General features: G+C 43.2%; 1 protein-coding gene across 1 annotated transcript in view; it reads right to left on the reverse strand.

Annotated features, from left to right (window-relative positions):
- LOC311111746 (transient receptor potential cation channel subfamily M member 7-like) overlaps positions 1-14,723 on the reverse strand; it is a 69,273-nt gene that overhangs the window by 44,830 nt on the left and 9,720 nt on the right. Inside the window, exons 2-7 of the mRNA XM_084154560.1 lie at positions 9,606-9,685; positions 3,579-3,617; positions 2,984-3,194; positions 1,514-1,727; positions 965-1,089; positions 469-640 (exon numbers count right to left, since the gene is read on the reverse strand). Of these exons, the coding sequence (XP_084010686.1) occupies positions 469-640; positions 965-1,089; positions 1,514-1,727; positions 2,984-3,194; positions 3,579-3,617; positions 9,606-9,685 (841 nt within the window). The remainder of the gene's footprint in view (positions 1-468; positions 641-964; positions 1,090-1,513; positions 1,728-2,983; positions 3,195-3,578; positions 3,618-9,605; positions 9,686-14,723) is intronic.

A 14,723-nucleotide genomic window follows, 5' to 3' on the forward strand; every position in this document is an offset into this window, starting at 1 on the left:
CGGCACTCCGCTTCCTGTTGTGCGTAAGAACAGCCCAAAATGGTGTGTTATTCACGATAATCCACGATTCTCATGCCTTATTGCTAAAGTATCCTCTGCAGGTCAATGCATTGCAGTGCTAGCTGTGCCACTAGAGATCCTGGTTCGAATCCAGGCTCTGTCATAGCCGGCCGCAACCGGGAGACCCATGGGGCGGCGCACAATTGGCCCAGCGTCGTCCAGGGTAGGGGAGGGAATGGCCGGCAGGGATGTAGCTCAGTTGGTAGAGCATGGCGTTTGCAACGCCAGGGTTGTGGGTTCGTTTCCCACGGGGGGCCAGTATGAAAAATAAATAAATAATGTATGCACTCACTAACTGTAAGTCGCTCTGGATAAGAGCGTCTACTAAATTACTAAAATGTAAATGTAATGTATTTATTGTGTGTGTGTGTGTGTGTGTGTGTGTGTGTGTGTGTGTGTCTCTCTTACGTGCGTGTATCCTCTGCAGTTTGATGTGTTTTTCCAGCTGGCGGCGTAGTTCGACCTCGGCTCCATACTTCCCCACGGTCCCATCATCCACCAGCAGGAAGTGGGAGTGGAGGTTGTTCAACACGTTTAGCTTGGACAGGGGGTTCAGCAATGTCTGGTAGGGGGCTACAACCTGGGACACACACACACTATTCTGACTGGACAGCAGATATTTTTGACCACTTGAAAAATAAATACTGGGTATGTAAGTATTGTGATGTGCTTGTTTGTGTGTGGGGTTTTTGGGTTTTACTATCCTTGTGGGAACCAGAAGTCCTCACAAGGATAGTCAAACAAGGAAAACGACATTTCGCCGATCCCCACAAGGAAAAGGGCTATTTTAGGGTTAGGAGTTAGGTTTAGGGGTTAAGGTTAGTGAAAATAGGATTTTAATCAATTGTTTGGTCCCCACAAGGATAGTAAAACAAACTTGTGTGTGTGTGTGTGTGTTCCTTACGTCTCTCCCGATGAGGTCATTGCGGTTCTCAATGACGCCCCAGGGAGCGACTCCAATTGTACAGATCTTCCTTGACGATCTAGAACAGTGTTCCTTCAGTGCATCACCCACATGTTTGGCAACACCTGGAGATCAGGGGTTCAAATACAACCAATCAACAACAAGCAATGTATCCAAACAGACTAGTTACAAGTGTAGTTGTCTGGATAGCCAGTTTGCTGCAGTGGAGTGTCACTATCAGGACCAGTCAGAGTAAACACCAGCCTGGTTAATTAACCCACTACAGTAAGTAATCAGTTAAACACTGTCATTAAGTAATGAGTCAAACATGATCATTAGGTCTCCATAATGAGTTAAACACAGTCTTTAGGTCCCAGTAGTACTCTGCTAAGACAGAACACCCGACTTGTGTGCCTTTTGCTTAATAAGAACAATAACGGTAATAGCAGTGTGTGTGTGTGTCAGTGTGCGAGAGAGTTTGCGCAAATCTGTGCGCACGTGTGTGCTAGCGTATGTGCGTTTTTCTATGCAAATGTGTATGTGTGTCACCTGTGTTAACCCCTCCCGTCAGTATCCACGCCCCAGTGGTGACAGCAGCTTTGATCAGGCCCTTCCCCACCACCTGTTTGATACGGGGGTGCAGGTCAAAATTCTGGATGCCTCCGTGGACAGAGATGAGGATCTTAGGAAGCTCCATCTGCCACTCATTCAGCATCAGCCTCAGGATGCTCTCTGGCCTGCTGTCATGGGACAGACGCACATACTGGGGACAGGAGAGGAGTGGAGAGGAGAGGAGAGGAGAGGAGAGGAGAGGAGAGGAGAGGAGAGGAGAGGAGAGGAGAGGAGAGGAGAGGAGAGGAGAGGAGAGGAGAGGAGAGGAGAGGAGAGGAGAGGAGAGGAGAGGAGAGGAGAGGAGAGAGGGGAGCCGAAAGGAGAAATTGGAGGGTTAGAACTTCTCATGTACAAACAAAATGTTGTAGTCCTTTCAAAAGACGCCCAGCTTTAATTTTAAGTTTGAACCCTGAGCGCAACATTATTATTAATGATGTTGCAATGTCAATTCTTGGGTCTTTGAGGGCCGATTTCCCGAACCTACATGGACATGCTTGATACAGATTCTCCATTAAATGTGTTAATCTGGGCCATGGAAAGCGGAATGTACAGTACAGTAAAGGATATCCTCAGTCTCACAGCCACCCAACCCCTTCACTTGCTCCAAGGCATAATAAACCTGTAGTTTTAAGAGGGGGATTTCCTCTTATTATAGTCACTGCTGTTTCTAAAATATGAGATTAAATGGCGTTATGTGATTATATTCACCTCCTTCATGTAGAATAACCACAACAATAAACACTTAGTTTAGTCTGAACAGGATGTAGGTCCCCTGTAGCTCAGTTGGTAGAGCATGGCGCTTGCAACGCCAGGGTTGTGGGTTCGTTTCCCACAGGGGGCCATTATGAAAATGTATGCACGCACTCACTAACTGTAAGTCGCTCTGGATAAGAGCGTCTGCTAAATTACTAAAATGTAAAAAAGAAAATGTAAAATGTAGTTGACTCATCAGAAACATTACCTATGTTTATACAAAGGCCTAAGTAAGTAAGTTAGTCTGACGTAAAAGTGTTTTCCTAGGTGGTATAGTTGTCTACGTCCCAAATGGCACCCTTTTACCTACATAGTGCACTACTTTTGACCAGAGCCCAATAGGCTATGGTCAAAAGTAGGGCACTATATAGGGAATAGGGTGCCATTTGGGATGAAGCCACTGGCTATCGAGGAAGGCTAGACAGGCTAGGCTGCTCAGCTCAGGGCACTGAAGAGTTTCCAGAATGCTAAGCCAGGCCAGGTCAAAGGATGTCTTATAATGTATACATTTGGGGTGATGGCCACAGACACAATGTGACTTAGACACTGTTTTGGATTGTTGGGTTAAGCGCTTAGGGAGTATCAGTCTCTGTGAGTGTGTGTGTGTGTACATGTGTGTGTGCGCTTGAGTGTGTAAGCTTCTCTCCACCCTACCTTGGCTCTGTAAGAGTGCGACCCTCCCTGGAAGTTAACGATGCCGTAAGCATCTGTAGGGCTCTCCTCTGTGTGTTTGTCCACAGCCCACTCCTCCAACTCCGGCTGCACCCCACCCTCTGCCCCCCCACCCAAGTTCACGTCCGAGTACTTCATGGCCAGGCTGGCTGTAAACCCAGCATGCTGCCGTACCAGCCGACCACAGCAGCATCTAGAGGAGGGAGGGGGGGGGGGGGAGCTAAATATTATTTTACACACACACACACACACACACAGCCCCATAGGAATCATCAGCTTTCCCCCTCTACACTTCCATAAAGAGAGATATACACACAGAGCAGTCTAGGTCCTGCTCTCCCATACACCCTCTCAGTCACCTCAGAGGGATGATGTGTTCCTCATGACACACAAAGCCTGGAAGGTAATGGTTTCTTGACAGGACCGGGGTGTAGTACAGTACTATATACAGTACTATACAGTGGAGTACTATATACAGTACTATACAGTGAAGTATTATATACAGTACTATACAGTGGGGGCACTATGGACTGAGCTCATGTCTGTCTGGGAGATCCGAATAGGGCCAAAGACTCACCTCACCAACTGCTGGCAGATCTGACATCCTGGAAGGCATCTGAAACAACATCAAACACATCTTCACATTAGAGTATGAAGTAAAATATAAGTATTATACATACATTATATACATAAGTACTTGATACACTACATGAACAAAAGTATGTGGACACCTGCTCGTCGAACATCTCATTCCAAAATCATGAGCATTAATATGCCGATATAACAGCCTCCACTCTTCTGGGAAGGCTTTCCACTAGATGTTGGAACATTGCTGCGCGGACTTGCTTCCATTCAGCCACAAGAGCATTAGTGAGGTCGGGCATTGATGTTGAGCGATTAGGCCTGGCTCGCAGTCTGCGTTTCAATTCATCCCAAAAGGTGTTTGATGGGGTTGAGATCAGGGCTCGGTGCAGGCCAGTCAAGTTCTTCCACACCGATCTCGACAAACCATTTCTGTATGGCCCTCGCTTTGTGCCACAAAGTTGGAAGCACAGAATCATCTAGAATGTCATTGTATGTTGTAGCATTAAGATTTCCCTTCACTGGAACTAAGGGGCCTACCCGAACCATGAAAAACAGCCCCAGACCATTATTCTTCCTCCACCAAACTTTACAGTTGGCACTATGCATTGGGGCAGGTAGCGTTCTCCTGGCATCCGCCAAACCCAGCTTTGTCTGTGGGACTGCTAGATGGTGAAGCGTGATTCATCACTCCAGAGAACGCGTTTCCACTGCTCCAGAGTCCAATGGCGGCGAGCTTTACACCACTCCTGCCGACGCTTGGCATTGCGCATGGTGATCTTAGGCTTGTGTGCGGCTGCTCGGCCATGGAAACCAATTTCATTAAGTTCCCAACTAACAGTTCTTGTGCTGACGTTGCTTCCAGAGGCAGTTTGGAACTCGGTAGTGAGTGTTGCAACCGAGGACAGATGATTTTTACGTGGTTCGCACTTCAGCACTCGGTGGTCCTGTTCTGTGAGCTTGTGTGGCCTACACACTTCGCGGCTGAGCCGTTGTTGCTCCTAGATGTTTCCACTTCACAATAACAGCACTTACAGTTGACTGGGGCAGCTCTAGCAGAGCAAAAATTTGATGAACTGACTTGTTGGAAAGGTGGCATCCTATGACGGTGCCATGTTGAAAGTCACTGAGCTCTTCAATAAGGCCATTCTACTGACAGTGTTTGTCTATGGAGATTGCATGGCTGTGTGCTCGATTTTATACATCCGTCAGCAACGGGTGTGGCTGAAATAGCTGAATCCACTAATTTGAAGGGGTGTCCACATACTTTTGTATATATACTGCAGCTGTAACCTGGCCTTATAAAATAAGAGAGATGAACTCAGACAACCGTTTGTATCTAGTCCCGTTTGAAGACACATTCATCATGTACCCGTTGTTAGCCCATCTCTGGGTTGTACTTCAACAGGAAGCAGCAGTGTTGTTAGTATGATCAATAAGTAAACCAGCTAGCATTGATTGAGTACCACTCACACCGATATATAACTGACTCCTCTGGTTTATACAGAAAGCTGATATTGGATATGATCTCCACCGAGTTAGGTACATTTGCTTTTAGTTTTTTTGCGCCTCATGTGGAATGATCTCCAAAAGTGCCTAAAGTTGGTGCCTCTTTGGGCAATTTAGGTAAATGTTAGAGGGCCTTTTTACTGAAGAATGTGTTTGTTTCATATGTTTGTGTTTTGCTTTTCGTGTTTTGTGTAATGGATGTGTATTGAGAAATGTTATCCAGCAAATAATTTATGTAAAGATACACTGAGATAAATTACTGAGTAACTGTGTGAGTTGGAGGAAACTGTAAAGATTAGTTACTCTTTCGTTGGAAACAAAAACAACAGAAAGAGAGAGAGAGATGGCTAACCCACCACAGACTGTAGAACATTCCATTAGACTGTAGAACAGTGGTTCCCAACCTTTTTTTAACCGTGGCACACCTTGATGGGATATAAAATTAACGTCAGACCTCAAATTGACCTATTCATTTATTTAGTGGTAATGACCTCCATCTCATCTGATCCATACTGCAAACCATTTATTTTCTGTGAAAACCTTTTTTTATAGATTAGATAGGGTTTATTTGAAATATTTTCATAGTTTTGATAGTTCCTCACTCATGATGGTTAATTTTTGTGTGCACCTGTTTAAGAGCGTCTCGCAACCTGCGCCAGAAAGAAGAAACTGTAGCTCAGGTAAAATAGGTTTGAATGGTTTTGGCTACAGATGAGCAGTTTTCTGCATTGTAAAAGGTGGAACCACAGACACAAAGCCATGCTCCATATGGTTCTATGGCAAAGGCTGTGGTATAGCTAAGTCCAGAGCCATATATTAAGAAAGAAATGACTGACTAAGCCTAATCAAACTTGCCTGTGCTAATGGTTTTCACAGACGAAGTAAAATGATACAAATGACTTTGCTTGTGATTGCACGCCCCTCAAATAATACAAATGTAACAGCCTGAGCCCACTGGACTGATGTAACCATGTGCCGTTTAGTGTATTATCTGACCGCCACTAGTGCTCCCATGTGCATTCCACTGGTCACTTTTAACTAAGTGTTCAATAAAGAAATAAATCAAGATTAGGAAAAGTTTTGTGGCACACCTGAGAGTTCCTCAAGGAACACCAGGTTGGGAACCACTACTTTTAGAGAGTGTGGGGATGGAATCTGTGTCACTGTGGGTAACCTGGCAACGATTGATGTCATATTGGGAAAAATAGCCAGCGTGAAATCCTCTGTTAGTACTTCACAATAAAATACATGTTTTGAAGAGAGCTGACTTGTTTGAGTGTCTAGCTGTCCAGTAGATGTGGTGAACTGAATGACTGTAGCCTACCACACACTTACACACAGACACACACTAGCACCCTTTTCCCACTGTCTCGAACCCAAACCGTACTGTGCTGGATTTGATATTTTCTTTTCAGATTGTCTTTCCCAACACAGTTGCAGCATTGTAACCAGGCCAGCATGGTTCAGTAGTGTGAAAAGTGCACAAATGGGACCTCTGTAGAATTCTAGCACTGCAATGTCACATTCCAACAAGTTCAAGTTGGAAATACTACTAAGCTGCACGAGACCTTCAAGTTCAAACAAGGCTTAAACTTCATACCACACAGACACACACACACATAACCTAGCCTACATGTCAGACCTTCATATTATATTGTAATGTTATAAACATAGAAAACAACACCTGTTCCTCATTTTATGATTGGATCCACCAGCCGCCAAAAACTATTTTGTTTGCGCCCGGTCCCCAGAGGCAGCAGCCCTGCATTAACAGTTCAGCAGCGTGCACTACCTCCCTCTCTTTGCTGTTCACTGAGGAGACGTAGCTACAGGGCTCGAAATTAAGGGTGTCCCGTCGTCCCAGGACGATACAAATATATGTCTGGGACGGTTCAAAACAGACTCTGGGACAGTTCTGGGACGACAGATCCAAAATTCATACAACCACTGTACATTGTAAGTGCAGCAATGTGCACACGGCAGTAGGCTCTGCACGAATGTTCCTGAATGCAAGTAGCGGTAACACACTAAAAACGCACACCACACATTTAGAAAGAGGGGAGATCTAAAGATGCAACAACTAGCATGGGTTGCTAATATGACTAGGATTGTGTCCTTGGCTGCTGGACAATGAAAGAAAGCTGCTTTCAATGGGATAAGGAAGTATTTATCAAATAATTCCCTCCATTTCTATGGTCTGATTTTGGCTAGGCTACTTTGAAACAAGGTAAGACATGCCTCATAAAATGGCATAAAACCTCCAGGGTTTAAATAATTAAGTTTATGGTTAAATAGTTTCAAAATGCTGACTGCCTCCACTCAGAGGTGCAAGGTGGGTGATACGTGGTGCGCTACAGGCACTGGCCTTTCTCTCCACTCTTGTGCTTGATCTGAATGAACCGTGCCTTCAGTAGGCTTTGGTTTCCGCTCTGCTAGCTTTGGTTAATAATGCTATGGGTGGGATGGGAGACATGGAGCGAAAGAGGAATGAATAGAGAGAGAAACAGGGATGATTAAAGAGAGAGGGATTTAGATGTTAATGTTAATGATCCTACATTATATTTGTCAAACATGACTGGAGTTTGTCCTATATTTATGTAATTAAAAGTCTAATTAAAGTTTGGCAACATTTTCTGATGCCTCCCTCATGTCAACATCGGTGTGGACATATCACCTAAGCTACACTTTGAGATGTAGGCTAATTATTTATGTACAGGTAACTGCCAAAATAAAGGAAACATCAACATAAAGCGTCTAAATAGGCCATTGGGCCACCACGAGCCGCCAGGACAGCTTCAATGCACCTTGGCATAGATCCTACAAGTGTCTGGAACTCTATTGGAGGGATGCGACATCATTCTTCCACGAGAAATGTGTTGATGGTGGTGGAAAACGCCGTCTCCGGTGCCGCTCCAGAACCTCCCAGAATTGTTCAATTGGGTGACAGAGACACACACCCTTTAAACCCTCTTTCAAAGTCACAGATCTCTTCTTCTAGCCATGGTAGCAACAATAATGCAGGGAGAGGACGAACAGGTCATCAGATGAGAATTTGAGTAATAAGGCACTATCAGTTCAACTCCTCATCTTTGCTGACTATAGCCCAAGTGCTATAACAAAACAACTGCTGCCTGCATTCTGATTTCATTTGGTTGTCATGGCAGGTGTCAGAGACAGTCAGTAGAGAGAGGGAGAGCACCACCCATGTTGAGGCACAGGGTGAGGACGAACAGGTCATCAGGTAAACATTTTGAATTTCAGTTATAAGGCAGTCTGGTAAAACACATTGCACAGCTATTTACATCGCACACAGATTGGAACTATCGGTCCAACTCATCTTTGCTGACTGTAGCCCAAGTGCTATAACACATTTTGTTGCTGGCATTCTGATTTCATTTGGTTGTCATGGAGGTTGAAGACGTGGCTGTGCTCAACAATGACACAAAGCAGATTGAACCATGTTGCCGTCTGTCATATCCACCATTAGAAGCTGGATACCATAGCTAGGAAAACAATATACCCACATTTTATTTCTGGCAGTGACTGGCATGAACAGGTAGTTGGTGCATTTAAGGTAATTGAGACTGAAGATCTGACCCTCTCTGTACCACTATATGCCCACCTTTGTATAGAAGGTTGCAACTGGTTATTCAATTAGTATGTTTTTTACTTGACGGTGAACGACAATGTTATGTATTTTTGAAGTCTATTGCTTGGGATTAACGCCATACTGATTGGTTTACTTTGAAGTCTATTGCTTTATCCATATTGAAGATTTATATTTCGAACTGACACTGAATTATTTTATGAATTAATACTGAAATTAAATTGTGTAAGAAGTTTCTGGACTCAGATTGCCTCGACTCCTTTTAAGTTAATTGGGTATAAGAAATTAGTTATTCAAGATCATGTACTAGCCAAGTGTGGTGAAGGGTACACAAATAGAATAATGGGTTTTGACATTTAAATGAAGTTAAAGAATGGGTGTGGTGGTGGCATTCTGAACTGTTAAGAGTAGGAACACAGTTTAAAGTAATATAGAAAAATATTGTTTTTTCAGTTGTGATTGGGGTATATTGACCACATTATCAGGACATTTTTAGATGCATTTTCCCTTAGAAATTCACCAGAAATAACAATTTCACAGCAATAAAAATATATCCCGGGGGGCCAAGCCCCCGGTAGAGGGGTGTTGACACCGGAACCCATTGACCCTGACCCCTTCAATATCCAACACAAAGTTACGCCCTTGGCTGGCTGACTGCCTGATGACTGACTGACTCACTGTTGGAGGTTAACCTAGTTGTTGGGCTACACCCTGGCCGAACACCAAATCTTACTTACTACAGTAGTGGTTAAGTTTCACCTTCTGGCCTTTACTGACACACTCACTGTAATTACAGTGTACTAACCCCACCATGCAGGTAATAAACACTCAAGGATGGAGGGAGGGAGGGAGATACATGTGAAACACACAGACAGACACACACACATACACGCACACAGTACATACCTGTGGGGGTCTTTCGACACTGGAAGAATGTGGACACATTCCCTCTTGGTGAAAGTGCTTTCTATCCAGGATTTCTGGGACTGTGGAGAGAGAAGGAGACAGAAATATAATGAATCACAACGTTACACATCGGATCCCTATATCTGAGATCGCTATAGTAGGGAACCCATCGGCCAATGTACAGTTCAAACGGGCCTGTAGTTGGACTACTTGATTGCTTAATTGACTTACCCTGAACATTCAACAAACATATTTACAATTTGAACTCAAGTCAACACAAAAGTATACAAGATAATATTTTCACAGTTAAAGGCAGTCCAATCAATGTTTGCTGTGGTAACTAACCAGTAACCACAGAGCCTAGCTCCCCCCAAACTACAATGGCCAGCCAGGAGCTCCTAGCGACCCCATAATCCAGGAGGCTCAGTGTTCTGATTGATAAACTAATAAATGTAATCAGACTAAATCCTGCTGTGTTTTAAACCAGAGCTGCTAGTGCTGCCAAGGGGACAGCAGTGTGTGTGTGAACAGCAGCGGTCTGTTCACAACCACAAACTCTCTCCCTCCTGAGACAGGCGTCCGAGCGTCCAGCGAGGGCTTTATGTCAGAAGAATTTTCAATTAATTTCCAGGGTTCCGTCGTTCCGATACCTTTTTGTTCCTGGTTCTAAACCTCGCAGGGCCTCACAGACGATTACCACCAATAATCCTTCCCTTCACAAAGAAACAGCCTGAAATTCTTCACCTCCTCCTAACTCAGAGAGGTACTGGGTACAGTGGTTTACTGGCAAAGAGCTGAGATTACGCAACACTGGGAAGGACAAGGTTTGAAGTGGCCTAGTAGTCCTGTTGTTGTCCCACAGTGAAAGAACATACCAGCTAGAAACAGTGTTCGGACAACAGATGTTTTAGAAACAGAGGTAGAAGAACTGAAGTTCTAGAACAAAGGTCAAATGGAAGTTCTAACACAGCAGCAAAACTGCTAGAACAGAACTTCTAGAACAACAGAAGTTATAAAACAATGATAAAACAGGTTGTCTACCTGGAAGTCTTCTTCATCTTCATCGCGGTAGTGTTTAAGGGCTGAGTACAGGAACATACCAAAGAAACTTCACGCATCTCCTGACCAAACAACTACACCAGACCACACCAGCACCGCAGACCAGCACCGCAGCCTCAACAGATCTCCACAGATACCATCTCTAACTCTAGATCTTCCTCTCTCTCACCACATAATAGCTCAGGTCTCAAAGTCTAAAAGGTGATGGCATATTGTGAATCTGTGTCTGTTAAAAGCTGAGCGATCAGTGAGCAGCAGAGAGAAACCTCCTGTGTTACTCTAACTGTGAATAGGAGTTAATCTGTAAGACAGAGACACTCAGAGGGCTGATGAATGTGTCTGAGACACACTGCTTATTACAAGAGAGAGAGAGAAGAGGGGCAGGATGGTAGAGGCCTCAGTAATTTATATCTTCTTCAGACCACCTGCTGAGACGCACAGCCTCACTCGTCACGTGAGAATAGTTCACTCAACCAACCACCTCCGCTATATACACAGGGACCACAGGTTAGGTACCTTCAGGACGACTTGGTAAGACCATCTATAATGGCAGGCTTACCACCAGACAACTAATAGTCACTGGGAGAGACTCACTTCCCACTGAAACTAGGCCCAACTCTCTGCTCATTGGCATTACTGCTATTCAAATCTGTTCTAGCCTGGTCAAGCAGACTGTCCGCTACGTTCACGTTTCGACGTGAAGTGAAACAGAATGTGAGCTATCGCGAGATCAGGCTGGTTTCACAAGGCTCTCTCTGTTCATTATTAGTGATGGGGGAAAAAAATCAATACAGTTACATGTCGCAATATTATATAGATATTTGACTCCAAGTAATGGTGTAAAAAAAATTATATATATACAGTGGGGAGAACAAGTATTTGATACACTGCCGATTTTGCAGGTTTTCCTACTTACAAAGCATGTAGAGGTCTGTAATTTTTATCATAGGTACACTTCAACTGTGAGAGACGGAATCTAAAACAAATATCCAGAAAATCACATTGTATGATTTTTAAGTAATTAATTTGCATTTTATTGCAAGATATATATATAACAAAGTATTGAGAAACTTTTGTTATTGACCAAATACTTATTTTCCACCATAATTTGCAAATAAATTCATAAAATATCCTACAATGTGATTTTCTGGATTTTTTTTCCTCAATTTGTCTGTCATAGTTGACGTGTACCTATGATGAAAATTACAGGCCTCTCTCATCTTTTTAAGTGGGAGAACTTGCACAATTGGTGGCTGACTAAATACTTTTTTTCCCCACTGTATGTATGTATGTATGTATGTATGTATGTATGTATGTATGTATGTATGTATGTATGTATGTATGTATGTATGTATGTATGTATGTATGTATGTATGTATGTATGTATGTATGTATGTATGTATATATATATATATATATATATATATATATATATATATATATATATATATATACATACACACACTTCAAATAGCCACCTTTTGCCTTGATGACAGCTTTGCACACTCTTGGCATTCTCTCAACCAGCTTCACCTGGAATGCTTTTCCAACAGTCTTGAAGTAGTTCCCACATATGCTGAGCACTTGTTGGCTGCTTTTCCTTCACTCAGTCATCTGACTCATCCCAAACCATCTCAGATTGGGTTGAGGTCGGGGGATTGTGGAGGCCAGGTCATCTGATGCAGCACTCCATCACTCTTCTTGGTAAAATAGCCCTTACACAGCCTGGAGGTGTGTTCGGTCATTGTCCTGTTGAAAAACAAATGATAGTCCAATCCAGATGGGTTGGCGTATCGTTGCAGAATGCTCTGGTAGCCTTGAATTCTAAATACAATCACAGACAGTGTCACCAGCAAAGCACCCACACCATAACACCTCCTCCTCCTCCATGCTTTACGGTGGGAACTACACATGCGGAGATCATCCGTTCACCCACACCGTGTCTCACGCCGGTTGGACACGCCGTTTGGAATCAAAAATCTCCAATTTGGACTCCAGACCAAAGAACACATTTCCACCGGTCTAATGTCCATTGCTCATGTTTCTTGGCCCGAGCAGGTCTCTTCATCTTTTTGGTGTCCTTCAGTAGTGGTTTCTTTGCAGCAATTCGACCATGAAGGTCTGATTCACACAGTCCCCTCTGAACAGTTGATGTTGAGATGTGTCTGACTTGAACTCTGTGAAACATTTATTTGGGCTGCAATTTCTGAGGCTGGTAACTCTAATGAACTTATCCTCTGCAGCAGAGGTAACTCTGGGTCTTCCATTCCTGTGGCGGTCCTCATGAGAGCCAGTTTCATCATAGCGCTTGATGGTTGTTGCAATGGCACTTGAAGAAACTTTCAAAGTTTTTGAAATGTTCCGTATTGACTGACCTTCATGTCTTAAAGTAATGATGGACTGTCGTTTCTCTTAGCTTATTTGAGCTGTTCTTGCCATAATATGGCCTTGGTCTTTTACCAAATAGGGCTATCTTTTGTATACCCCCCTACCTTGTCACAACACAACTGATTGGCTAAAAAGCATTAAGGAAAGAAATTCCACAAATTAACTTGTAAGAAGGCACACCTGTTAATTGAAATGCATTCCAGGTGACTACCTCATGAAGCTGGTTGAGAGAATGCCAAGAGTGTGCAAAGCTGTCATCAAGGCAAAGGGTGACTACTTTGAAGAATCTCAAATATAAAATATATTTTGATTTATTTAACACTTTTTTAGTTACTACATGATTCCATATGTGTTATATATATATATACATATATACACACACACACACACAGAGAATCGTGACAATCGCAATTCATATCGTATTGGCACCTAAGTATAGCTTAGTGGTTAAGAGCGTTGTGCCAGTAACCGAAAGGTCGCTGGTTCTAATCCCCGAGCCGACTAGGTGAAAAATCTGTCGATGTGCCCTTGAGCAAGGCACTTAACCCTAATTGCTCATGTAAGTCGCTCTGGATAAGAGCGTCTGCTAAATGACTAAAAATGTAAATGTAAAATAATATTGTATCGTGAGTCCCTGGCAGTTCCCAGTCCTATTCATTATGGTAAAACTATCTTCAATAGGACGGTGATATTATGGTAACAACAGGAGGAGATTTGAATGCTTCAGATAATGAACACAGGACATCTCATTCAGGTGGTCTGATAGTTAGTGTTAACAGAGGGTTGTTAGAGAGGCTTTGGTCCCCGCTGACCTGTAACCATGGCACCTGAGAATGTCAGGCAACAAAAGACTCACTTAAGATGCACTTTAAAGCCCCAGCCAGGAACACAGACACATCTCTCTCTCTCTCTACCTCTCATTCTCCCTCCCTCACTTTCCCTCTCTTTCATTCTCTACCAACTATACTAGCAGGTCTCTACATTTCCCTCTCCACCTTTCATTCTCTGCCAATTACACAGGCAGGTCTCTCTCTCAATTTCAATTTAAGGGGCTTTATTGGCATGGGAAACATGTTTACATTGCCAAAGCAGGTGAAATAGATAATAAACAAAAGTGAAATAAACAAACAATTAACAGTAAACATTACACATTACACACAAAAGTTCCAAAAGAATAAAGACATTGCAAGTGTCATATTATGTCTATATACAGTGTTGTAATAATGTGCAAATAGTTACAATACGAAAGGGAAAATAAATAAATATATTTATAATGGTGTTTGTTCTTCACTGGTTGCCCTTTTCTTGTGGCAACAGGTCACAAATATTGCTGCTGGGATTGCACACTGTGGCATTTCACCCATTAGATATGGGAGTTTATCAAAATTGGATTTGTTTTCTAATTCTTTATGGGTCTGTGTAATCTGAGGGAAATATGTGTCTCTAATATGGTCATACATTTGGCAGGAAGTTAGAAAGTGCAGCTCAGTTTCCACCTCATTTTGTGGGCAGTGTGCACATAGCCTGTCTTCTCTTGAGAGCTAGGTCTGCCTTCGGCGGCCTTTCTCAATAGCATGGCTATGCTCACTGAGTCTATACATAGTCAAAGATTTCATTACATTTGGGGTCAGTCACAGTGGTCAGGTATTATGCCACTGTGTACTCTCTGTT

The sequence above is a fragment of the Coregonus lavaretus genome, assembly GCF_964263955.1.
Source record: "Coregonus lavaretus genome assembly, chromosome: 37".
NCBI classification, from domain to species: domain Eukaryota; kingdom Metazoa; phylum Chordata; class Actinopteri; order Salmoniformes; family Salmonidae; genus Coregonus; species Coregonus lavaretus.